Source organism: Chaetodon auriga, chromosome 17, assembly GCF_051107435.1.
Source record: "Chaetodon auriga isolate fChaAug3 chromosome 17, fChaAug3.hap1, whole genome shotgun sequence".
In the NCBI taxonomy this organism is placed as follows: Eukaryota; Metazoa; Chordata; class Actinopteri; order Chaetodontiformes; family Chaetodontidae; genus Chaetodon; species Chaetodon auriga.
Genome location: NC_135090.1, coordinates 9,916,987 through 9,941,140, shown reverse-complemented (window position 1 = coordinate 9,941,140; position 24,154 = coordinate 9,916,987). Strand labels below are relative to the sequence as shown.

Below are 24,154 nucleotides of genomic sequence, written 5' to 3'. Positions count from 1 at the left end.
GCCTACGTCACGGCCTGCCTACCTGTTGGGATCCGTGCCCCGGAGGCTGACTGTGACATTATTAATGACATCAGACACACTTGGCGAAATCAGAGTTAGATTTTAGCTCATTTGCATGCGTTATGTACAAATCACAGAAACACACAGGCACACAGTGAAAAGAGTGTGTAGTTTACACTATGAACATAATCTGATTTACCTTTTTTTTTTTTCCCCAGATATTGTACATCTGGTTTATATTGATTGAGCAAAATGTTTTGGTTATATCTCTCTAAATTAATTGCAAATGAGCAATTTATGAAATCAGTAGGTATCAGTGAATTCAGACATCTGTAATGATTTATTTGATGTACATTTGCATTGCAGTGTGCATATTGCCTTTTACAGTGCAACAGCCTTTAATAACATCATTTCAGTTTGGCCTTGAGATTTAAGTCTTTGGTGGAGCACTGTACACTGAGCGATGAAACAGTCACCCAGAACTTGTATGGAGGAATAAACCATATGTAATCTGAATTCATTTGATATATTAGTGATTGTATTTACTCCCCAAATTTTTTTTTATCAGGAAGGCAAATCAGAAAATTCATCCATTGGAGGTAACATGTTGTTCATTTGTCCTCAATGGTTAATTTGTGCCAGTTAGTCCCTTTAGGATCTCAGAGGTTGCCAATGAACAGGCCTGAATAGTCATCCAGGTACTGTGACGATAGACGTTTGGAAGATGAACCAAGTTTCTGGTGATCAGAGTCACCTGAGATCAAGCGTGGCGGTGTCATAGGCCCAGAATAACAGCTGGCTGTGAGCTGGACATACTGACAATCTACATTCTTCTATTTATACTCATCATGGTAAATGGTTTCTGGATAACAATTTTTCAAGAAATTATTTTGTCTCCTGCTGTAGTGCATTTCTAAATATCCTTTATGCCTTACACAATCACTTTAAAATGTGCAATACAGAATACTTTGCCTTGGCTTTATTGATTTATATTTTTTGTTTAATTGAATCGATTCAATTATTGCCAGGTAATGGGCTGGATCCAACTTTGTACGTGTGTAGAAAACATGTCGGTGCTTGACCTTAATCACTGTTTGCAGTATTTAAAATTATTGTAGCTCATTTTCCATCACTGGCAAAGTCACTCAGATAATTTGATCGAATGGGGTGTTATAGTACAACATGTAGGCCTATCTGTGTATCAATTTTTAAGTTATAGCAGTTACATAACCCATTGACAACAGCATCTATTACATCCATAAAGTTAACAGATTAATGTTACCCTTTAATGGCTCAGTGGTGAGGAGAGGACTCTGTAGTGTGTGTGTGTGTGTGTGTGTGTGTGCGTGTGTGGCTCCCAGAGAGGGGAGAATGTCCTTAAATCACTGGGGCTGGCTAACCAGAGCCGGCTGGCCTGTGTTGGGCCTGTTAATCGAGCGTTAAAATGGCCTGTCATAAACCACTGGCCAGTGACTTCAGCAAACAGCCTTAGACCTGGGAACACACTTGGTCTTTTTCTGACTGCCCTCTATCTACCCAACCACATGCAACACATGCACACAAAAACATTAAATAAACTCCAATTCACCTCCTCAAGTAAGTCCTAACTGTTACAAACACATACACTCACACAAACAACATGACATCACAGTGGCCACAGTCTCACACATGTACAGTATAGAGCTTCAGTGACTTCATCGGCCTAACACAGATGTTCTCTCTTACACACAAACATGTGGACACACACTCAACGTAAGCACACTCATTACGCACACATGGTGTATCAGAACTGTGGCAGTGACGCAGCTCCCGATGCCATTACGTAAATGAGAAGTGCTAGCATGTGTTGTGAAGTGCAAGAGAGAAAGGGAGAGACACTGAGAGTGTTTATGGTGCGTGACATCATCTGATCTGAGATCTGTGGGTGGTGCACAATGTAACAGCTTGGGATAGATTTCAAGCTCACGCAGATTTCCTGATGATCAGCTCCTTTCTGCTGAAGACAAATAGTCCAACCAGTCCAACTCACAATTCCGGTGTACACATTTGTGCAATGTGAACCACGCTCAGTCATAATACACACAAACATGAACACATATACACACATCAGCAGTCTGCTCATGAGGGGATCTGTATGCGAGGGCACAGTTGGATGTAAATTTAACTCCAACCATCTCATTACATAATCAGATGACTGTAACTTGTATACTTGGATGCTGCTTAAAGTATCTGTTTCCAGTTACTTTTTAAGTCGCTCATTAGTCTCACATTACTCTGCACCTCACTGATAAAAACAGTCACAAACCGCCATGTATCAAACTGAAGTGGTGTGGCGGCAGCGCCAGATGTGTGATGTGGCTGCAGCGAGGATAATACTACATGTGGACTGAGGTCAGTAAGTTTGTTCGACCTTTGACCTGCAGCGCCATATCTTTACAAACAAGGTGACATCAGGCTCTGAGCAGGCAGCTCGCTAAAGCTCCCAGTCTGGCCGTTAAAAGCCATGCTGGGGTGAAGATGCCAGATGGTAATGACTGGTATAGCCACTGAGTTATGGAGGTATTTGTAATCCCAGTAGCATCGTCTGCTCCGGGGCACCAGCCAGAGACTTCCTGTCTGCCCTGATGCACTTTTTAGTGTGACTCTGCACTCTTCACCAGCACACAAACACGTGCTGTAAAACATCCTTTATCTTTACTGAAAACAAAACTCAGTGATTCACATGCACATGGGGGAAGAGCTCAAAACACAGAGTGACATCATCACAACTTCCTGTTTCTTCTCATTGCTGTGGCTACCAGAATTTGCATACTTCATGCGATTGGTGGATGATGAGTCAGTAGGGTTGGGTCCCATTTTGCACTTCATCCACAACACAACCATAACCCTCACCGGAAAGCCTGACCAAACATGGCAGAGATATTACTCCATGGAGATGTGAATGGCCAAAGTCCCTCCTGTTAGTTTGTATGGCCAATGGAATTTCATGGCATCATATAAATAAGTTCATCAAATGACATAACAGTCACCATTTATGTACATTTTTGAAGCAATAATTTAATGTGACTCATTGAAAAAAAGGATATATAAGCCTGAATATACCATACACACTTGATTAAAAGGCCTTGATACAAAACACGATGAATAACAACTTGTCAAACTAGGAAGCTCCGTCTGTAAAAAATATGACACAAACTTGTGTCAGGATGGGGTGCGACTCCTTGCCCTGATCATGGCTTATGACATCATATCAAACACACAATGGCTACAGTGTGTAGTGACTGTGGATGCACTGATGGCAACAATAAACCCAGTCACAATGTGTCAAACTTCATCAATAGTGCTCCCTTGCTAAAGCTTTTGAACTACCCCACATCTCCTCCGTCTGTAGCCACAGTACACTGTATGATCCAGTGATAACTTGATGTCACTGTACATAAACCACATGGTTGCTCTAACCTCAGCAAAACTACACTCAAGTATATGCACCTTGAAATGGAATTAACTGCAAACAGCTTTCATCCTTATAAATCCTTATAATCCCTAATATGCTTTATGATTACTGTAATAAAATATGTATAATAACATATGTGTATTAATTATGCCTGTTCTGTTGGTCCCTTGATTGTTGGTTGTCTGACTTAAAATATGTAATTTCTTGTGTGCTGGTTGCATGGTTGTCTGATAACATGTTTTTTATTCTCAGGTCTCTCTTGAAAAAGAGATCAGAATCAGCTTCATTGGTCAAGTGTGCACACATTCAAGTAATCTCTTTTTTTTTTTTTTTTTTTTTACATTGCTCTCAATGTATTTACACACAGTTCCAATGTCAGTTTACATGAAGATAGGAAAAGACACACAGCTAAAAACAGTGACACCAAAGCTGAACAAACACACGTCAAAATAAATGTAGAACTATATGTACATACAAGTATATATATGTATGTGAAAGCAAGAATGACCATCAATATACAATGTCTACATACAGTTTAAGTTTTCTTTGTAAGTTGTAAACACATTTAAATAATGCAAATGAATAAATACTGAATGAGTAAAGAAGATGACTTATTTACATGAAGTGGATGTTATGTACAGTATATACATGTATACCTGTTTATATACAGTATGTTCAAGTGCGGATGTCAAATTTGACAGTGATGGATCATATGGCTAAATATATTGGAACAAGTAAGAATGTTAACTGTAAATATCTAGTTGAGAATTTGTAGGTAAGTGAATGCTTTGGTATTAGGTCGTTATTCAATAAGACTACAGACAAAAATGTTGGGGGTAGAGAGGCAATATATTTTTTTTGGGTCATCAGAGGTTAAAACAGAGGGCCAATGGACCAGTTTAGCCTCTTATTGTTCATATTTATGTGTAACAACATCAGTTTGATTATTATTATTATCGTTATTATTATTACTACAGAATTAGGTCAATCTTTGCTGTTAGCTGTCTACTTAGGATATGCGCTATTAATCATATTCTCGTCATCGATTGGGATCAGTTCAGGACAAAGCATGGCCTAATTTCTCCACGCCACAAACCCGTTTTTATCTCATAATAACAGTTCTAATCCAAAATGAATAAAACGACATCATAGACCTCAGAAAAGTTTTGAAAAGAAAAACCTCGGGGCCTGTATTGCTCATGTTGACGCACAGACTCGATGCAGACGCTGGGACGTCCCGTTACAGACACTGAAAGTGTGGAGAGAGGAGAAAAAAGTGAGTTTCATCCGCCCACCCGGTCTGTCCCGTGTCCCGTCACGTTGCTGCTAGTGTGTCTGACTCGGCTCGTCTGCCGGTCCAGGTCCACCACCGTGTCCCTGTCCGGTCCTTCCCCCTACCGGCCGGTGTCGTAACCCCGCCCCCCCTCAATCCCTCTCTCCGTACGGGACCGCAATGATTTAGAAGTTCAGGAATCCCACGTGACGTCACCGGGAGGGTGATGTAATGCTTCTGTAAATAGAACGTATTGTAATCCCGCTCCAGTCCAACGTGGTTCCTCTCTGGAGCGCCGCTTGTCCCTCTCCACTTGTAGGTAAGCCTCCGCAATTTGCTTTCATTCACAAAACTTAAAATCCCGCAGCAAACCGCTTTCCTGACACTAACCACAGTCTGCTGAATTTGTCTTTAATGTTTCTATTATACGTTATTTGACGCTACTGGAAAGTTAACGAGGGAAGTTTTTTGGCTAGCCGTCCCGGTGAAGTCTCATCACCAGGCGGACGGGTTGAGCGCGAGAGTCTATTTGGGGGGTGTGACAGCACTCGACATACAGCTGTGCCGGGCTTGTTTATGAGTTGAACAGGTTGCTTTACGGAGCGGAAAGGACACACACCGGCATGTTCCTGAGACACACACAGGCGCTGACCGGCCGCCTTGACGGAGGATTTGCTGCTCAGAACCGCTGCCTAAATGTGAGCCGAGTGAGCTGTAAACCGGCGCGAGCGCTCGATGTTTTGTTGACATGCATCCATCAAACATGGCAACTTTGAGAAGTAGTAAGTAGCTCAAGTCGGCTCGTTCTTAGCTGAACAAGAGGACGCTGTAGGTGATTCATAGGCACAGGTGGTTTCAAAAGTTCTGCTTGTATTATGTCATTCACCATCATTGCTCTGACGATCGTGAGTGTCGAGCAATGCCAGAGGAGGAAGCAGGGGGAAAAAAGTCGTGTGGTTTAGTCGCCTCGAAGATATTATTTTTTCCAACACGGGCATTAATCCGCCTTGAATTGGCAACATGTTGTCCTGTCTGTTGTTGGATTTATGTATTAGGGATGACGTCACTCTACATTGATGTAACCGCTCTGACAGAAGGTTTTGCTGAAAAAGTGCTGAGTCCGCTGATCCGTGTACAAGTGCTGCTGAAAGGAGGACAGCGGTGAAAACGGTTGAAGATAATGATCTTCACATTATCCAGCTCTCTATTTATCTCTGAAATATCACGTCATGTAATCACAACCAATCACGTATCACTGCTGCAAGACAGGCTACACACTGTAAACTGCAGTGTTTGACATAAAAAAAAAAGTGTGAAACTTTCTGCCTTTTTCAGCTATTTTGATAAACTATATATCCAGTTATAGCTGTGTTGTGGACACTTGCTTGCTCATTCGGTTTTCTGACACACAAACAAAGATACACACTCACACACACACCTATGAAGTCACCTCTACTTGCCTGGGGTTGGAAAATGGGGGCTGAGGCAGGTTCAAACCTGTCAGGAGTCAGGCCCACAGTGCAGCCCTCCCTCTGCTGCCTCCCACCCTCATTCCTTCTGTCTTCCATTCATTGTGTCCTCTCTCTCACTGCCACTTGCCCTTTCCATTCCCGTGTCCATCACCTCAATGTCACTCTCCAACCCCCCCAATACACACACACACACACACACACACACACACACACACACACACACACACACACTTTCCATTTCATATGGAAGCATGTACTTTTGCCCTCTGTCTCTTCGCTCTCAGTCTTTCCCATCACATCAGGACCCACTTTACTGTCTTCTCTGTGCTTTCCACTCATGCAAATGCAGAGTTTTAGAATGTGTGTGTACCTGTGAAGTGTCCATTTCTCATCTTTGTCATTTCTCGATTACTTCTTCCTCCACTCTGTGGTTATCAGTGCAGTAGGAGGGTGAAAAGTCAAGGAAGGGTCACCCTGGTGACCTCTGGGTATTCTCTACAAGTGTGTGAATCTTGTTTGGTGACACTCAGCTCAGAGGAATGTCTGTGGTCAGCTCTTCTTCCCCTCTTTTGCTCTCAGTGGAAAACGACGCGCCAGCAGCGGCAGCAGTACTTCAAATAGGTCGTAATTACTGCCCATCACTGGCTTAATATCTCCACTGAAGAGCTGAGTAGGTCAAGCCTGGGTTAGCGCTGCCTGCGGGTTTATCATTGTGCTATATTCTGTGTTTGTGTTGATATTTTTACCCTGCGATGACTTTATTTTCATGTTACGCATTGGAGAGCATGTGTTCTTTCATCACCCGCGTATTATTAGCTGATGCCCTGATGAAAGCCTAATTGTAGGCCAAAACAATTGCACTACAGTTGGAACGTAGCTACATAATAACCATGAAAAGTGAAGATCTGTTAGGCCTTGATGCGCTTCTGGTGCTTACATATTATTAGTAATGTGTAATGAGTAGTTAGGAAAGACACAAACAGATTGTTTGTATTATAGTACTTGTCCTAATAAAATGACTACCTGCAGCATACAGTGATGCTGGTAGAAGCCAAGACTGTTACACTCCCGCTGGCACCAAAGGGATCATTTTCCTCTAGATAATGTTGTGTCTCAGGGTGAAACATCCATCATCTGTGGCATCTACCTCATTACACACTGCTTCCACAATAAAGATGTGATAATAGGAGGATAACTGTATCATAGAAGCTTAGGGTGTGATTTATCTCAGGGCATTGTCTGTGTGTAAATGAAAATACAGAACAGAGAACTGCAGGCTTCCTGCTGAGTGAAATCATCATACAGTAACTGGGACCTGAGAAACTTCCCTACATACAGTATGATGAAGTTGCAGGTTAACATGGTGTTCTTGTTTCTTCTGTTTTGTAGGCTTCTGTATGACATGAATGACAAACAGGACAGGCCTTATGTGTGCGGCGCCCCAGGCTGCTCTCAGGTCAGTTGGATACATTATGTGTGTGTTACACCCGCAGTGTAACAGTGGAAATTATTTTGCAGGAAAATATATGCATACATATGTATATATGTAGGGGTGTGTGTATATAAACAGAAATACATGTATTTATGCATACATATATATTTAATTTTCACTAAGAACGTTATGAGTGAATAGTCAGCTACAAGAGTCATCAGCCGATTTAACGTCTCATCCCATGTGTCATGTCATACAGCTGCACGCATCTCTTCATGTCTTTCTCACTCTGTCGGTGTGCTGCAGCGCTTCCAGTTAGAGGAGCATCTGATCATCCACAGACATAAGCATGAGATGACCCTCAAGTTCCCTTCCATCAAGACGGATACGGCTTTTACAGGTGAGGCAGCACAACAGAAGCTAGCAACATGCAAAGAAGGAAATATGTAATGACAACCCTCACTCATTCCACAGTTTTATTTAACATTAAGATGACCATTATCATATGGAGTTCGTGTACAGTATTTGGTTTCCTGAGATCCTTTGGAGATATTTTACTTAGAATCAGTAGTTTTTCCCCTTATCTCCCCGTAATCATAAATAATCTTCCTCTTTTTTTCACCACTTAGACATGTTGCATGTCCCACAGTTCAGCTGTTGTCTGGCTGCATGAGTGTGCGGTGGCCTCTTTTCAGGATCAGTGCTTGATGAAAAAATGATGACGCTACGTTATACTGTATGAAATCAGATAAGCTCGATACAGGCTTCCTTCCCTCAGATAGTATGTGCTGTGTAACAGAGTCGCCCATGTTGCAACATGTACAGTATACTCCATCAGATTAGACCAAACATACTGATAAGACCCACTTTGATTTGAAAACACAGGGAGGAGGTGTACAGGGGTCAGTACACAGAATCAATGTAACCATATGTTTGTGGATAGACGGTCTTAGCTACCCCACTGTCTGCATTAGGCTTTGACCATAACAGTGAACTAGTTTGCTAATTAATTGAGCAAATATTTACCAAAATCAGATGGACAGTAAGTGCCATCTATTATATCAGCGGGTTACTGCACATAAATGTACTGTACTATGCAATCTGCTGATTACTTTCTTGATTAATCAAATCAATGCTATGAATATAAAATGTCAGAAAAGAGCAACATAAAAAAGTCGATCACAAATTCCAAAATGACATCTTCAAAACAGCTTTTTGTCCAACCAACAGTCCAAAACCCAAAGAAGTTTACTATTATAAAATCCAGAGAAACACAGAAAATACTCACCTTTGACAAGCTGCTTGTAAAATGAGAAAAACATGATTAATTTCCGGTCATATTTTTGTTTATCGACCAGCCAATTAACTGATGAATCATTTCAGTTCTATAACAGAGTTAGATAAAAACTGCAAAACCTCCTGACTTTCATTTTTCTGATTTTGTAAATTATTTATCTCCTTCCACTTCTTTCAAGGCTTCATTTTCCCCACAAATGAATAGAAAAGGGGTCATCCTGTTTAAAGAGCTGCTAACCCAAACATAATTGAATTATCATGGGATTCAGTGGGGAGATTTTGTGTCCCATTGTCGTCTAAATGCTGCTTTATATCCTTTTTGTCAAAGCAAAAATAAGAAAAAGGGAAAAACTGCCTTTCAGAAACCATAATTAAACCCTAATGTGTACTGCATGCAACAGCAAATTATTATTGCTGTGTTTTTTAACTCCACTGAGACATCAAATAAAACAGATTTGCAACTATTTGAAGATGAAACAAAATGTTCAGATATTTGGGGCATGTTTTTGCTTCAATTCACTAATCCAGTTGTACGTCACAGCTTTAATGTTCTGAATTTGAAAGCCGTTATAATGCTAATGATGGATGCAGGATAGGTGCATAAGTGGCTTCACTTGTCAAGCATTTTTTTCTATTGCACCGGCATGATCCAGACTCGTCACATGACACTGTCTGTAACCATAGAAACAGCTGTCTGTCTGGACGTAAACATCAGCATGACATCTGACCTCTCCAGACTCTCCCTCTGCGCCTCCCTCTCTCTCTTTCTCTCTCTGTGGCTCTGTCCTGCAGCCTGTCACGCCTCCTGCAGGAAATCTCATGTCAAAACAAAGAGCCCTGCTGACCTTTGACCCCTGCATGTTTAGACGGCTCTGAGAGACAGACTGATGCTATCACAGAGAGAGACAAGACTTGGCATCACAAGTTGGACGACGGTTGACTTTGAAAGCAAACAAGCTAGAAGAGAGACTGTCGTGACAAAAAGACAGCGATGCATGAATGTGCTCTAATTTTTGTAAACCTGTCGCTCCTATTTTTAATGTATATTTCTGCTTCTAGACGAGACTCCGACGCCAACCCGATTCTTGCAGAACTGTGAAGAGGTTGGTCTATTCAAGGAGATAGAGGAGGAGTTTCTTCAAGCCCAAGAAGAGGAAAAGAGCAAACAGGTCAACAGAAACATGCAAACCAAAATCAAGCAGAATTTCTCTGTCTTGGCTGACGTGAGCCTAAAAATGATAGAAAAAATGAATCAGGACAGAATGCTGATAAGTGTTCTTCTTTCTTGTGAGGTCTGTCAGGTTAGCGTTTTGAGTGACACTTCATGTGAGGGAGATAAAAGCAGTCAGACCCAATTAGACGACTGAAGATATCTGACCTGCTGCAAGGAAAGACACACCAGGCGATCACATTCTCCCCTGTAAATTAAACAGCTAGACATCACAGGCACAAGCAGACACACACACCTCAACAAATGCATGCACGCACGCACACACACATCAAAATCACCTCATACCACAGCACGCACTGACTGAAAGTAGACACTGCTCTGTGGGTTCAAAGTGGTCCCAGCTGATTGTCGCTCTTACTTCTCCCCACAGACGCTTTCTCATAATGGGCCGTCCTGTATGAACCAGCTCAAACCCCAGCTTCAGCTCCAGCACCCACATCCCCAGCCACCGCTGCACCATCCCCAGACCCATCCCCTGCAGCATCCCCAGTCTCATGGCACCATGATGGGCCCCAGCTGCAGCCTGGCTGCCCAGCAAGCTCTGGCTTCCTCTCAGTCCGGATCAGTCATCACCCAGGCTCCTTCCCCGCTCACACACTCAGGGTGAGTATGGCCATGGCTGCACACATACACACCTACCGGCATCTGAATGTATACATACAGTAATACTTATTCTCTTCATCACACACACACCCACACACATACATCCCACACACATATATTTCCTTTTAACGCTGCCTTTTCTCACTCTTTCTTCCCCTCCTTCTCCCTGTCTCGCCCATCCTGTTTTGGATGTATTATAACTCATTCTGTCTGGCACAGACTGGCATTTCCCCCTGCATAATTTATCACTGCGCTAATGAACTGAGAGAAAGAAGGGGAAAAAAAATCAAACATCAATTTACTGAGAGAACAAAGTCATAGCAAAAGAGATGGAGAACGGCTGCGTAACACCCACTCAAACCCACTGACACCACCCACCCTGCCACCTAAACACTGCCTCTGTTATGTCTGTTAAGACTCAGAACCAGACTGGAGTCTCTCAGCGCCTGTTCAGCTTCCACGGCTCCCTGGTTATCACCCAGTTCAACAGACAGATTAGAGGAGTTCCTGTCTTTCATCTGACCAGCAGCTGCTCTTTCTCTTCCTGCCATTTCAACTCGGTTTTGTTTTATGTCATTCACATACTGTGAGTTTAATGAAAGATTTCACGCCAATTTTGCGTATTTTAGATTTTGTATTTGGTGTAGAGTACATTTACAACATTCCACTGTTTTAATCTTGCAAATTTTCTTTCAGTATTTTAACTATTTCAAATGTTTCAGCTGCAAAGTTTCAGCTGCAAGCACACTTAATGTTTTCTTTTAGTCAAGTTTTTCTTTGTCTACTAGTCATAGTCATCACCTAATAAATGAAAAATTTTTTCTGACATTTTATGCCTTTATTGGAGAGTCAACAATAAAGACAGACAGGAAATAAGGGGGGAGAGAGACAGAGAATGACAATAAATGCAAAGGTCTCCAGCCGGATTTCAACCAGGGGATATTGTGAGCACGTGGTCAGTGTATTAAACAGCCAGACCATCAGGAAGCCTCACATTTGTAGCACTGTTCTGAATACTATGAAGCCTAAGAAAGAATTTTAAACCCTACAAAAATAAAACCCTCCTTATTACCACCCATCAACAGACCCATGACTGACTTCTGCTCGCAACACATATTGTGGACAAACAAAGCCTCTGTCACATCTGTGCTGTTGATTGGATGAATCGAGGTACCAGCAGTGAGTCAGTGACATAATAAGCTCCAAACATCTGTCCAGGACCAGACAGGACACAACGGGACAGAGGAGAGAGAGCTGACAGTCAATTACGGTGCAGGAAATCAGTGCCAGCTGAATCCAGACAGCATGTTACTCAGTGTTGCTGAATGAACCATGGATTGGGTGTCTGACTGTTTCTCCTCATGTTTACCACTGGTTTCCATAGTGACCTGGTCTCTCAGTGTCTGGCTGTTGGCCCGGCAGAACTGTTGTGGTTACGTTAGGAAATGCTGTTTTGGTTTGTGTGTACTTTGTTGTATGTTAAACGGGCCGCATACCCCAGATTCAGTGATGACATCATTGCCGATGACCTCAGCGAGGCCTACGCTGTCCGACTGGCCGAGAGCCAGAGCAGTTAGGTCAGCACATGGCACCCCGGGTCTCCACATCCCCCGCTGTGATCCCTGAGCTGCTCTCCTGCCCCTCAAGCTGTGCCTTTTATCCATATCTGTTTTGTTTTTTTTCACTTTTGTCACCTCATCATAGTTTCCATTGCCATTGCTTCACCTCAAGCCTCTGTTTACGCCTTTTTTTGTCACTTACAATAACTTTTTTAATTTGTCCATTTGTCCAGATTTGTTTTGAGTTGGTTGACCGAAATTGCAAAACAGCATACTTTCTCACTTACACGTCTCGCGGTTTGTAGCTATGCGGATAGTTTTGGTTTTAGGTGCCCACATTTCTTTTAGGTTTCCACCTCTGGGATTTCGTCTGCCTCCCAGTGTTACCAGATTTGACTGACACCAACCAACCAAATAAGAACCTCAAATCTGCCTTTCGTCTCGCCGCATTTCTCCAGTCGGGTGTGATTGCATTTTGTAAAAATCACATGCACATGCTGCTTGGTCGCAAATATACCTGCATCCAGCCAACACTTAAATTCTGTGGCAGAATACGAGCATGACAAGGAAAATAAAGCATTCGGTACTAAGACATACTTCCAGTATTCAGTGAAAATAGTATAAATTTGAAACAGAACCAGATTCAACTGCACCAATTAAAACAGTACAACAAATGATCAACAACATGGACAACATGGCCTCCACCTCAGTACAACGGATGTGAACAGAGTGGCCATGAAGCAACTCTCTCCAGAAACAATGTCTATATTATTGTGGATAATCCAAACAACAATAGATTTCATCTGGAATATTTGTTATATAAAACTGTTCACAGTGAGGACTGTGGATTATCCAGTAACTGGGACACTGTTTCTGAAAAGGCACGTGGTTTAAAATGTGGCTGTTCAATGTTTTGAACACCCCAACAAAACTTTCAATCACCTCCACTGAATTGGGGTGGAGGCAGAAATCTCAGAGACCCATAACCTCTGAGGGTAAGTCGGAAAATGTAAAATAGCCATGCCCATTTATCTCAGTCTCACCTCCATCTGCCATTAAGACCCGGCTATAAATGTTTCAACTTGCACCTCTCTCTGAACCCGGATTAGTGAAACTGTAGCTGTGGATAGCTGTCTTGCATGATCCGTCCCTCTCTCTCTTTGTGGCTGACCACAGGCCGGTTCCCGGGCCGCTCTCCTCCCTCCTCCACATGCGGAAAAGACACAGACAACCGCTGCCAGCCTCCTTACCTGGCACCCTGCCAGACCCCGCCATGCAAGGGGCATCTGCTCAGCACATGCCTGTAAGTATGGGAGAGCGGTTACTCGCACACAAACATTTGCATTCATACAGGCGTGCACTATGATTTATATATGCAGGTATAGTGGCCAAAGTGGTCAAGATCCCCGAGTCAGAAATATTCATGACTGACAGAAAAATTCACTTCACTCTTGTGGATGAATTAATCAAAAGTGTCAAACTCCAAATGGATATGACCTTGTGGGGAACTCTTTATACTTGAGGTTATGTATGTGCTGAAGCTTTTTCTTGTCATGGTTGAAAGGTTATTTTTGTGTCAATTCCCTCCTCTCTTCAGATAGAGAAGCAGATGTCCTGTATAATGGGTATACCAGGTCCTGTACACAACCCCTCCTGTTCCTCGCCTCAGGTACTGAGCAGTCCTTTCAAACACTGATATTTTCTTCCTGTTTCTGTAGATTATTGCTTTCTCCTCTGGTAATAACATTATACTCGTGATGACAGTATGAGTCTGTAAGATTTAAGTAGATCTATTGGCAAGCAGTTGAATATAATATTCATACATATGTTTTCATTAGTGTAGAATGTACACACACACACACACACACACGCACACGCACATGCACACACACACACACACACACACACACTACAGCAGGACCACTAGCGGCTTTTTGACGATTGATATCAATGCCATTGTTTTTTGGACTAAAGCTGACAATCAGTTGTTAGTTCAGCTATTAAATGAATAGTTTGACATCTTGGGAAATACACTTATTTGTTTTCCGGTGGAGATGAAGATTTATAGCAAAACTCATATTTGTATGGTCAGTATGAAGCTACCACGAGCAGCTGTGTAGCATAGCTCAGCATAAAATTAGAAATGGTGGGAAACAACAAGCCTGGCCTTCTCTAAAGGTAACAAAACCTGTTTACCAGGCCCCTGAAACCCCCTAATTTATTTCATTTACTTAATCCGTAAAAAAAACTGCTCAGATCCAAGATTTGTTTTTGGCACATAGCACACTAGAACATTGAATTATTGTCTTTCAGTCTGTTTTTGAACAGATTACACAGTTCAGTTATAACATGTTAATTAGTGAGCTTTTGCTTTGGACAGAGGACGGCTAGCTGTTTCCATCTGGTTCCAGTTGTTAGGCTACAGTAAGCTAACTTACTGTTGGCTGTAGCTTCATATTTGCGTTGTATGTAACAGATAACTCAGAGAGCCTTCTCATCTGACTCTGCGTTAGTGTATTTCCCAAAATGTCAAACTATCCCTTTAACTTTGTATGAGCTCACCTCTGTATTCTCATCTCTGCTCTTAAATGAAAGCCACAAAACACACTCTGCCTCACATGCTGCCTTTGGCTTATTACTCTCTAATCAGGATGGACAGGAAACAGAGTGTAACTCTACACTTAAACACACACACTCTCTCACACACACACACACACACACAGGTCTGTGCCACAGGAAGTCACGATCTACATGCTCTCTCAGGCTTCCTTGGTTGTTATATTTTCCTTCTGTCAAAATGCTCTCAGTCTCTCCCCTTGTGAATTTTACATTTCCTCTTTCTAGGTGCATGTAGTATGAATTGTTAAAAATATGTGTGCTATCAAAAGCAACTTGAAAGGGAAAACTGTGAAATCGCCCTGTGTCCACACGCACACACTCAGAGGCTTCATGTGCACAGCTTGTATATAGAGCAGCAAATGAAAAGTGGTTTCAGGTTTCAGTGTCGGGGGTTCAAATCTGAACTGCTCTTCTTCTCTTGTTTGAGCACACGCACACGCACACACACACACACACACACACACACACACACACACACACACACACACACACACACAGTTCTTTTCCAGCCCAATCTTTTGCTATTCTATTGTAATTTAGTCTTGCCAGGTGTTTTGTTTTGCCTTTCCATGGTGTGAAACGGGACTCTGCGTCTGCTAAACCACAGGAGGTATATTAACATGCCTCCATTGTACAGTAACTCCACACTCAGCTGAAGTGGAAAAGTAAACGTTTGACAAGTGGATCAGTGTTTCGTGTACAGTTTCGTGTCTTCATTCACTGATCCCTCCAGACAGAAATATCAACGTGGTGTGTCATCCAGTCCAAGGAGATCCATGATGTAATCACAGGCCCCAGTGTCAGGGTGTTTCTATGTAGCTGAAACACTCGTGTCCCGTCCTGTTCAGTGTGTGTGGCTGTGTGTGCGTGTTTGACTGGCAGCCTGGCTGGCTGGTAAAGCTGGCACAGACAGCTCGGTGACCTCATCCTTGGCACCCGCTAAATGTGCTCCCTTTTTTCGGCGCTGAATGGTTGAAGGGGGGAAAAAAAAAATCTGCTCCTTCTCTTAAAGAAATATTGTGTAACAGGGAGCAGATAGCAATATTGCCAGGGAGGGGGGGTGATGTCATGCTCTAAACATGACCTCTCCCTCTCTCCCTCTCCTCTGCTGAGCGTAGGAGAAAGGTGAGATGAGGTTTAATTTAGCTCTTACAGTCTGTTTAGTCAGATGATACGCGGCAATGATAAAGTGTGAAAGTATCAAGCTGCAACGATAGCATTTATTGGAACACATTATCCCACTTATCTACAGTTGTCTCCACGGTTGTGGACAAATGGTGATGATGGACCAAGTGTGGTCTGAGAGCACTTATTGAAATTTTGAGACATAGAAGTGGGATATGTGGGAGCCTGCTGTTAAGACTTGTTCTACCTGAAGTGGCCTGTAGGTTTGGAGCTTATCTGCTGTTACTAATTTAGCTAGTGTTGGGGGTCCAGCTCACCCCACCCACTATGGGAGAGATGGAAAATGTTTATGTATAATCACAAGCTCTTCATAGATAGTGTTTGTATGAAACATTCCTGTATGATCTTACCAAGAGAACTTGGATGACTCATTGTCTCCAATAGAAGAAAGTTAGCTTTTTTCTCAATTTAGCCATAAATTTTGTGAATAATTTAATATGTTGTAGGAGATATAGAATATGGAAGAAAGACGGTCTGTAACCAGGCACCAGAGCTTCAAATGTAATGTTGACAAGTACAAGAGAGCAGAATATGGTAAGGGGCTTTGAGGAGGTGAGATTTTAAAAAAGCATCTTGATCCATGCTGCAAAGGTGCTATCAAATTCAGTCGTACCAGATCCTTCAGATATCCGAGAAGTGAATATGGTTGTCTGTAACATTCCTACTGTCCATAATAAACTCAGAGTTATAATGAGGACGCCGATTACTGAGACTCCACTGTGTTTAATAATGATAACAATTTATAATAATGTATACCTATATGTATTTTGATCTTTTTATCTCCACTCAGAGATCCAAACAGACGCTGGGGCATCATTTCCAGCAGCACCACCCAGGATTGGTCGCCATCAACAACCCTGTGACGTCCATGGGGCACATGATGGAGATGATGTCACAGCGCCATCAAGCACCTCCGCTACAGCACCACCATCATCCACAGCATCACCATCATTCTCAGCTTCCAGCTCCACCGCTCACCTATCAACAGCGATGCCATGCTCCACCTCCGCAACATCTGGGGAGTGCCCACAGCCACCAGCTTCACCAGTCAGCGAATGTACCACACGCTCAGGCTCACCAATCACCACCTCCCCACCTGCACCAAGGCTCGCCTCCTGCACCTCCCCTGTCTGTTCCAGCACAGGTATAATGCATTAAATTCACATTTATGTATATATGTGTTTATATGAATGATGTTATAAGTAACACCTGACTCACAGTATGGCTACTTTTCTAATGTTTGTCTTTTTTTTTGTTTGCAGTTATCTCCTGTTGCGCAGCAGATGCAGCCTTCCCAAGCATCCCACTCCCAGCATGCAGTGCAGGCAGGTGGTAGCTGCAGCGGTGGAGGAGGAGGAGGAGGAGGAGGGGGAGGAGGAGGAGGAGGTCGTCGCAGGAGGACGGCAGAGCATGACCCTGACGAACGCAGGCAGAAGTTTCTGGAACGTAACCGGGCTGCAGCCACCCGCTGCAGACAGAAGAGGAAACTGTGGGTGTCGTCATTGGAGAAGAAAGCTGAGGAGCTGACGCACACAAACCTGCAGCTACAGGTGGGACACGCTCTGACAAGCACACACACACAAACATAATCTACACCTCGAGGATACTGAGTATTTCTCTGTGTGTTTCCAGAATGAGGTGACATCATTGCGGTCAGAGGTGGGTCAACTGAAGCAGATTCTGCTCACCCACAAGGACTGTCCTGTCACCGCCCGGCAGAGAGAGGCACAGGGGTACCCCAGTGAGTAAACCCCCCTACCCTGCACTTCTGTCTAGAAATCTCACCAGCTTTGCCAGACGCCTGACACCAATCATCTCCATCCACCACTGAGGGTATAATTCACATACTTTACGCCTTGTATGTGCAAGCCACCGTTCTGCACACACAGGGACCTTAAACTGTACCGTACAGAGTGCAACCAAACAGCACTTGAAGAGTAAAAACTCTGCTTTTAACCCCACTTTCTCCAAATATTGGTACATGCACTTTTATTCTGATGGAGAGCCAATCAGGGGAAAGCACTGCACTCTTAACTCTCCACTTTAAGGAATGTTTTCGTCATTTTGATACTCATTTAATGAACCAGACCTTGGTGGTATTTGAAATACTGTTGGAGTGCAATGCAATATTCTGGCATTGGCCATTTTGCCTTGCATGAAGCTAGCTTGCATCACAATGCAGACCATGCCCATCTTGCACTCCTGGCAGGCTTAAGTTAACGTTCAACAAGAACTAAACCTGTATGTGACCTAACGTGAATGATATTGAAAAATACTGCACCTTGTGGCTTAAATGAAAGCAGCCATTATGTTTTATGTGTGGAGCTGCAGAGAACAAATGATGGATGCAATATTGGCATGTGTTATATTTGTTTACTTCTATTGTTGTCTTTTTACATGTATTTGTTAAAATAAAAGAGATATTTTCCTTTAATCTGAGCTGTAGTTGGTTTTTCATTCATCTGCATGCCTATGCTCACGAAATCCACTCACAGAATGGACAGTCCACACAGGATCAGTGACTTTGATTGACAGCTGTCTCTGTGTCCAGCTGCAGGGGTGAGCCCCGGAGGAAGTCCCACCCCTGCAGGTCCTGGGTCTCAACTGCAGGCCATCCAACACAACAGCATCTCCACCTCCTCAACAGTCGGAGGCGACACAGGGCATGACCCCCACCCTGGACGCTAGCCCTCACCGTATAGAGGAGGGGGTGGGGACTGGATGACTCAATCTGACCAGACTGAATTATGTTTCTGTCCTAACTACACTAAAGTCTCACTCAGCTGTTGATCCATGTCTCTTTGTATTGTAAATGAAATACTGAGCTGAATAGGTGAATTTATAAATCCATGTGAACACTGAGGTATTTTTCAACATTATTATCCTCTTTTCTGGTTGGAGGGGAGACCAGAACCACATACTGATACATTTCCATAACAGATGCAAAAACTACCTTATCTGAAAGCCTTGTTAAAAACTGTGATGGTTACATGGCAACTGGATCCTGTGTTTATTCAGACAATGTCTGTCTCTAACCATTGCCTGCTGCCTGCTGGCTATGCACATACACAATCATAACACATCCTGCCAGTATCTTTTGCTCTTTCATCTTGCACTAATTTTGAGACTATATATTAGTTTTATATTTCTAACTGAGCATCTGTGAGTGCACACCTTATGCCTTCTCTTCAACGCAGAAGCAGCTTCACAACTGTATTTTTCTACAAATAACTAATACTAAGATTAAAAAGAAAGTTTATTTTAAGAGCTCAAATCAAAGCCACATCTGTCTTGGAAAGCCATTTAAAACATAATTGTACAGTACTCAGGCACTTTTTTCTAACTGCCACAAGACACTAAATAACTATAAACTGCACCTCATGTCGCTGTCAGTAAATAATAAAAGCACTTATTCTGGTATTTCCTTGTCTTTTCTTTTCTAATTTTTTTATGACATAAAATCTGAATGTGTTTGACTCATAAAATCACTGGTTGTAACCAATGAGATAATAGTTATGAGCTTGTTCCTGTATGTACAGTGTGGTCTTTTCTGCCATCTAGTGACTGGTTTTGTTAGTGGTGGCTGACCATAGTCACTGGTGTTGGCCTGCAAAGTAGATCAGCAGATGTTTTATGTTTGACTAATATAAAAACATATCTTAATATATAATACACAAACAAATGGCCTTCAAATGACTTTTGTCTTCAAATGTTTACTTTGTGACTGTGAGGTAAAGTGCCCCAGACTTCAGGACTTCATTTTGGTACTGCTTGTAAATAAAGTGACTCTTTAGTGCAAAATGTTTCCATGTCAAAAAACGTCCGTTCTGACATCTTGACTGGTGATATGAAACTACTTTGCGTGCCTGCATGTATATGTGTGTGTTTGCGCGTGTGTCTATGATTTGGACTAAGTGTGGGAGGCACTCCACCCTGTCTACTCAAACAAAGGGACTGCTTAACTATTGCCAGACCTCATCTTGACACGCATGCAAAGCATAGATGCACACTCAGACACACACACTTACGTCTCCAGCATACTATTGCTTTTATCTTCCACACCCTCACACCCTGTTAGGTCTCCATCTGAAGCACTAAATACCAGTTGCATAGGAAAAAATGTCATTAACTGCTCTGCATATTAAAATAAAAGAAATACTTTTATGCTAATGTTACCAGTGAATGGCATGAAGAGTAAAAAAAAAGCTTGAAACATAACCTGGAGTTCAAAAGGGTGATGATGAATGTAGCCTTTGTGTATGAATATGTAATGTTTATCATTGGATGTATAGAGTACTCTGCATATATGCCCTTTGTCTCTAGAAATATAATCCACTTTTGCTTCACATAATCAGTGGTTTACATAAAAGATATTTGAAAGCCACACACACACCAACATCAATCACAGAGGTAAAACACCCATAAACACTCAAATGACAAATCAATCACATTGTTGGGGATTTTACTTAATGTAATGCAAAATTATATATAAAATGGTAAAACATGATAGATGTGATACAAAACAAAGTGTTTTTTTTTCCTGCCAACCAGCAGCCATCATTACACACTGTACAAATATGAGACATTATGATGTCTGTGAACTCAATATTAGCACCATAGTTGAAATCAGTGATCAATCATTCATGCGTGCACACTTGCTATCACAACAAATCCCACATTTAGAAAGAACGCAGGTGCAAGGAAATGAAAGAGGAAAGGCGCAAAGCAGGAAGAGGAAGTCAGAGGGATTGGACTTCCTCTGGTGTCTGAAAAGGCACTGATGAGCTCAGCTGTTCTTTTGTCCCTTTAAAAGCTTTTTCTGGTCAAATGAAAATCGAAACGCAACATGGCGGACTTAGTATTTTCTATATTCTGAAGCCTACACCAAAGATTCACATATCTTCCTGTTCTACAGTGTCAGGTTTTTATGGCTCTAGTCAGAGAATCTCTGCATGTCACTATCTCTGCGAACACTGTTGCTGTCCAGAAAGCGGTCGCAAGGGAACTCAATGAGGTCCCCTTCCTCCAGGGGCGCAAGTCGCGTCGGACGGCTGCTTTGGTAGCTGGTGAAGTCAGTGGACACTGAGGCCGTCGCCATGGTGGGACGAAACGGTCGTCTGGTGGAGTACATGTGCCGCACGTGCACGGCCGACTTCCTCCTCTGCAGCCTCCTCTTCAGGCTCCGCCCCAGCCAGACGCCGCCAATGACGAGCAGCAGCACGGCGTTCCCTGCCAGGGTGGCCACCGTCACCAGCTGGAGGTCAGAGGTCAGCACGCCTCCGCGGCTGAACCCCTCGGGGAGAGTGACCAGCCCTGCACAGTGGTCACGGGGTGCAACCTGACACACAGATCCCCCGACTACTCCTTCCACACAGACCACGTAGGTCACATCTGAGCTGAGTTCTCTGAGGGTCACGGAGCGAGCTGTGCCACGGGTGTAAACGTAGCGGGGGAAACGATCAGGAGTTCCAAACCGGTCAAACAGAATCCGGTAGTGGACTTCATCAAGGCCTGGCCCGGGTCCTGGTGTGTAGCGGCGATGATCCCTGGTGGTCCAGTAGACAGTGACAGTACTAGATGTCACTTCATCCACTGAAACATTAGTGATGAAATGGCGATTGAACACACAGGGATCTGTGATTACAGGCAGAGCCTCCTCCTGATCTGACCTCAGAAGATCAAACTTTTCCCCTGACTGGACTGGAGAGGTTGTAGTGAACCCTGTGTTCGGATCAGTGGTGTTTCCAGGATGACTTGGTGTGGAAACAACTAGAGGATCAGTTCTGGAAATGACATTTGACCTTTGTCTCCCTTTAGCACCTTTCCCAGCTGCCTCTGCGGCAGGTCGTGACCTTGGGCGGAATGATACTTTCTTTGTTTTCTTTCTTTCCAGTGAAGAAGAGGATGATGCCACCTCTACACCGCCTTGGTCTCCCTGGATTCCCAGCTCCTCCTGTCCCTCTCTCTTCCTTTTCTCACCCTCTTTCCTCAATTTCACCCCATCCCTGTCCCCCTGTCTCAAATCTATACCTTGTGTGTCCTCCACCTGACGCTCTTCACCTCTCTCCTCCTTCTTTATTGCAACTGCTGGTCCTATCTCTTTTCTCTCCACCTTTACCAAGACGCCCCCTCCTCGGCTCTCCTCGGGCCCAGCTTGGCTCCTACACAAGTGGGTCCAGTTCCCCAGAGTCTGCAGCTGGGAGCTGTTCACATAGTCCAGATATTTCCCCCTCAGAGTGGTTGGGTGATGGCATTGCACAAAAACAGTCAATAACTTGCCCTGAGAATGCGCAGCAGTCATCCATTTTTTCAGCTCATCCAGCCGACAGTCGCACGTCCAGTTGTTGCCATGGAGATCCAGGTCGTAAAGCACGTTGTTGAGGGCGAAGACGCTCCCGGACAGGCTGGTGAGCATGTTGTTCCTCAGCTTCAGCACCTTCAAATGTTTAAGTTGCGAAAAAGCCAAAGAGTCCACGTTGGAAATCCGGTTGCGACTGAAGTCAAGCTCCTCAATGCGCTCCAGGGAGTCGAGGAGACCGGCGGGGATTTCCTCCAGCTCGTTGCCGTCAATCAGAAGCTCTCTGAGGCTCGACAGCCCCTTCAGAGCCCCGCTGTCCAGGCGAGAGATCCTGTTGTTGCTCAGGGACAGTGTTGACAGCTTTTTCAGATTTTGGAAGACGTGGTTTCCGACGTGCTGAATTTCATTTTCAGACAGCAGCAGAGTTGTCAAAGCTCTGAGTTGGGAAAAAGTGAGCGCGCTGCGCACGGCTGACTGCTTGTTGTGGGCCAGGTTTAGAAAGCGCAGGTTGGTGAGTTTAGAGAAAGCGTTTCTGTGAATGTGCTGCAGTTTGTTGGATTCCAGATGGAGATAATGTAGACTGGTCAAACTTTTAAAAACAGAGTCCTGCAGAACTTCTATTGAGTTGCCGTCCAGACGCAGTTTAACAAGATTATCCAAGTTAACAAACAGTTCCGGGGTAATTTTCTCAATGCCATTATTATTCCCATAGAGAATTGTTAATTTCTTCAGGGGTTGTAAAGTTCCGGCTGGTATGTTTGGTAAAAGATTGTGTCCCAAGTACAGCTCTTCCAACTTGGAGAGTTTCTCAAATGCTTTTGGCTGGATGGTTTGTATTTGGTTATACTGTAAATTCAACCTGACGAGGTTACTGTACCGTGTGAAGTCGAAGGCAGAGATGTTGCCAATGAAGTTACCCCCAAGGCTGAAGATCAGCACCTCCTCGGACACCCGCGCGCCGGGTTTGGGCACAGCGCGCAACCCGCGGTTGGTGCACATGAGGTGCTGCGGGTGCTGACAGTCACAGCGGTCGGGACAAACGCTTGTCGCCGGTGAGGAAGAGATAAACCCACTGAGCACCAGCAGGAAGAAGCATATCCCCGCCAGGAAATTGGCGGTATCCATTCCCACAGCGCGGCTGGCACAGCCAGAGACTGATGCGGCATTCGCTTTGTGTAGCTCAGGTGCAGTCGCCCTTCTCCTCTCTCACGCTGGAGATCGACTCGTCCATTATCCACTTGTTGCTCTGAAAAGTGGAGAAAAAAGCGATGCACACATCAAGCACACGGCTCCATCACTTGGCAGCATCGTCTGTAGAGCAAATTAATTTGTGCAGTGCGCTCTGATGCTGTCTGAGGAAACGCTCACATCCACAGTAAAGCCTTCATCCCCCCAAGTGGTCATCTGCTGCGAATTACAGAGTTTCGCCAAAAAAAAAAAAAAAAAAAGCGTGCTCTCTCTCTCTCTCTCTCTCTCTCTCACACACACACACACACACACACAATCACACACACACTGAAAAAGTCCCTCCCACGCAACTCTGCGACCCTGCCAAAAACAGATGTGCACAATTCTTGACGCACGAGAGCCAGAGCTTTGCGCGTGCACGCAGGTAATCAAACACACACACACACACACACACACACACACACACACACACGAGTCTGTACAGTGAGAGAGGGAGGGAGAGAGAGTTTGAGAAACCCTTTGACCGAGTTTTCTGCGCGCCCCC

General features: G+C 43.7%; 2 protein-coding genes across 2 annotated transcripts; one reads left to right on the top strand and one right to left on the bottom strand.

Annotated features, from left to right (window-relative positions):
- The first annotated feature begins 5,012 nt into the window (after nucleotides 1-5,012).
- LOC143335396 (cyclic AMP-responsive element-binding protein 5-like) lies at nucleotides 5,013-19,519 on the top strand. Its single transcript, XM_076754799.1, has 11 exons — nucleotides 5,013-5,046; nucleotides 7,589-7,655; nucleotides 7,938-8,031; nucleotides 9,987-10,096; nucleotides 10,529-10,761; nucleotides 13,497-13,623; nucleotides 13,918-13,989; nucleotides 16,915-17,268; nucleotides 17,387-17,674; nucleotides 17,757-17,865; nucleotides 18,676-19,519. Exons 2-11 carry the CDS (start codon nucleotides 7,602-7,604, stop codon nucleotides 18,810-18,812), a joined length of 1,578 nt encoding a protein of 525 aa, XP_076610914.1. The 5' UTR covers nucleotides 5,013-5,046; nucleotides 7,589-7,601; the 3' UTR covers nucleotides 18,813-19,519.
- Nucleotides 19,520-20,589: 1,070 nt separating this feature from the next.
- On the bottom strand, nucleotides 20,590-23,640 carry tril (TLR4 interactor with leucine-rich repeats). The gene has a single exon (XM_076755060.1). The coding sequence runs from the start codon at nucleotides 23,545-23,547 to the stop codon at nucleotides 21,058-21,060; it is 2,490 nt and encodes an 829-aa protein (XP_076611175.1). The 5' UTR covers nucleotides 23,548-23,640; the 3' UTR covers nucleotides 20,590-21,057.
- Between the last annotated feature and the right edge of the window lie 514 nt (nucleotides 23,641-24,154).